The sequence below is a fragment of the Apis dorsata genome, unplaced genomic scaffold (assembly GCF_000469605.1).
Source record: "Apis dorsata unplaced genomic scaffold, Apis dorsata 1.3 scaffold_235, whole genome shotgun sequence".
In the NCBI taxonomy this organism is placed as follows: domain Eukaryota; kingdom Metazoa; phylum Arthropoda; class Insecta; order Hymenoptera; family Apidae; genus Apis; species Apis dorsata.
In genome coordinates, this window is record NW_006263516.1 from 1018405 (window position 1) to 1020648 (window position 2244).

Sequence of the window (2244 nt, forward strand, 5' to 3'; positions counted from 1 at the left end):
TTTTTTACGTTTAATTTTTTTTTTAATTTTTTGTAATTAACTTTGAAATATATGGTAATTAATAATATTTTTTTCTATAAGAATGTATCAATTTTCTATTATACATACCTTCATGACTAATTCATAACTACAAACATAAAGGTTAATTTTTTAATGTTTTATGTTTTTTTAATGTTTTACAAATAAAAACAATTTTTTGTTATAATTTATTAATTCTTTTAATTTCATCATCTATTTACCAAAATGAATCCATTAATATATCACATGTAATATTCTGCATCTCATAGTTACATTAGAAATATTCTCTTCATGTTTCTTGTTATATATATTTTTATTAAGGCTGAAATAATAAAATTAAAAGACAAATTCAAAGCATACACATTGTAAATAGTATATGGTATGAGAACAGTAAAGATAAAGAGTCGATACAAATGTTTTATAAGTATATTGTATTTGAATTAATTGATAATATATTACATTATAATATTTTTTAATCTTTTTTTATCTTTTTTTTTTCAACAAGTAATAAATAAAAAAATTATTTTTAAATTTTTAAAAATTTGTTTTTATATAATATGTTTCTTTATATTTTATAATGCAATTTTAAATATAATAATAAAATATGATAGCATATTATATAATAAAATTTATTATATACAATGTATGAACATGCCTTTAATTATATTACAAATTTACTAAACTTAAAACTATGAATTATAAATTGTATAGATTAAATATGACTTATTATTTTTAAATTCATTAATTTTAATCGTTTATACATATAATATAAACAAATGTTAAAATAATTTTTTTTTTTATTTTTTTATTTCATTTATTTATATTTATAACCAAAATTTAATTAAATTAAATTTTAAATTATTTTTTTTCAATTAATTATAAATAATATGTTAAATTTTATTATTATTAAAATTAAATTTATGAATATTTGATCTATATGAATTACATAAATATTATTAAATATATAATGTATTTTACATAAAAATATAAATATTTTTGAAATAATTTCATAACTCATTATGTACGATTATATATTCTGTTAAGAGACGTAAGATGGCACCACACTAAATTAATTTGAAATTGTTTAAGATTATCTCATCATTGTTCTATGTCAAACAATATATTCGTAGGTTAAAATATCTATATCGTAATGTAAGATGGCTAATTTTTGAGTTTCGTTTACGTCCTAATTTTGTACATTTCAGTACGTTAGTGAGCAAATGTTGTGTAAACTCGGTGATTTTATAAACCGACATTCCCGGTGGTGCTTCATGAAAGTCACTAGAGAATGTATAAAGGCGCTATATCATTATTTATCATTAATCGAAATTGATTGCATACATTTCATCAAAGGTTTCAGTGCTTTTTTTCAAACTACTCTTGATAGAGGAAGATTAACATTTTAATCATATTTCGGTATGTAATATTATTATTTATGAAATATAATATAATTTGTTGATTAAGATATTATAAAATTATGATTTTATATATTATTTAATTTATTATAATTCTAATAGTTTTCTGTTTCAAAATTTATAGACACAATGGTTGAAAATGCTAAATGTTGTGTCCTACAATGGACTGATCATCCAAAATATATTACAGAAAAATTTAGTGGACTATTGGCACGTCAAGCACTTGTTGATGTAACACTCGTATGTGAAGATCAGAAGCTACGTGTTCATAAACTGATTTTAGCATCAAATAGTATATATTTCGAGGTATGCTCAAAAAATGTATTTAACTATTTATGAGTGAAATTTCTGATAAAATATTTTTAATATTTAATAGTTATTTTATATATTTCGAAGTATGCTCAAAAAATGTATTTAACTATTTATGAATGAAATTTCTGATAAAATATCTTTAATATTTAATAGTTATTTTTAATAATAAATATGTATCTTTTTAAAGCTATATTATTAATATAGCTTTTTATTTTAATTTCAATATTATTTATTTCAAGATTAATAAAAATATATAATTTAATTTTTTCAAATTATTTGTATAATTAATTACTTATATGTATAGTTATTATAATACAATTAAAGAATATTAATTATCTAATAATATTATTAATATCAATTTTATGTTTTTATATATTATTTTGCTATGATGAATATAAATATTATTTATATTATATTTATATTTTTTTAATTATTTATATTATTATTTTCATTTTTTTCATTTTCAAAGTTTATTATATTTTAAAAATAATCAATTAAA

General features: G+C 17.3%; 1 protein-coding gene across 1 annotated transcript in view; it reads left to right on the forward strand.

The window, feature by feature from the left end:
* Window positions 1–1121: 1121 nt before the first annotated feature.
* Window positions 1122–2244, forward strand: part of LOC102674828 (MATH and LRR domain-containing protein PFE0570w-like) — a 5622-nt gene continuing 4499 nt past the window's right edge. Inside the window, exons 1-2 of the mRNA XM_031510532.1 lie at window positions 1122–1434; window positions 1558–1766. Coding sequence (XP_031366392.1) covers window positions 1563–1766 — 204 coding nt within the window. The 5' untranslated portion in view covers window positions 1122–1434; window positions 1558–1562. The remainder of the gene's footprint in view (window positions 1435–1557; window positions 1767–2244) is intronic.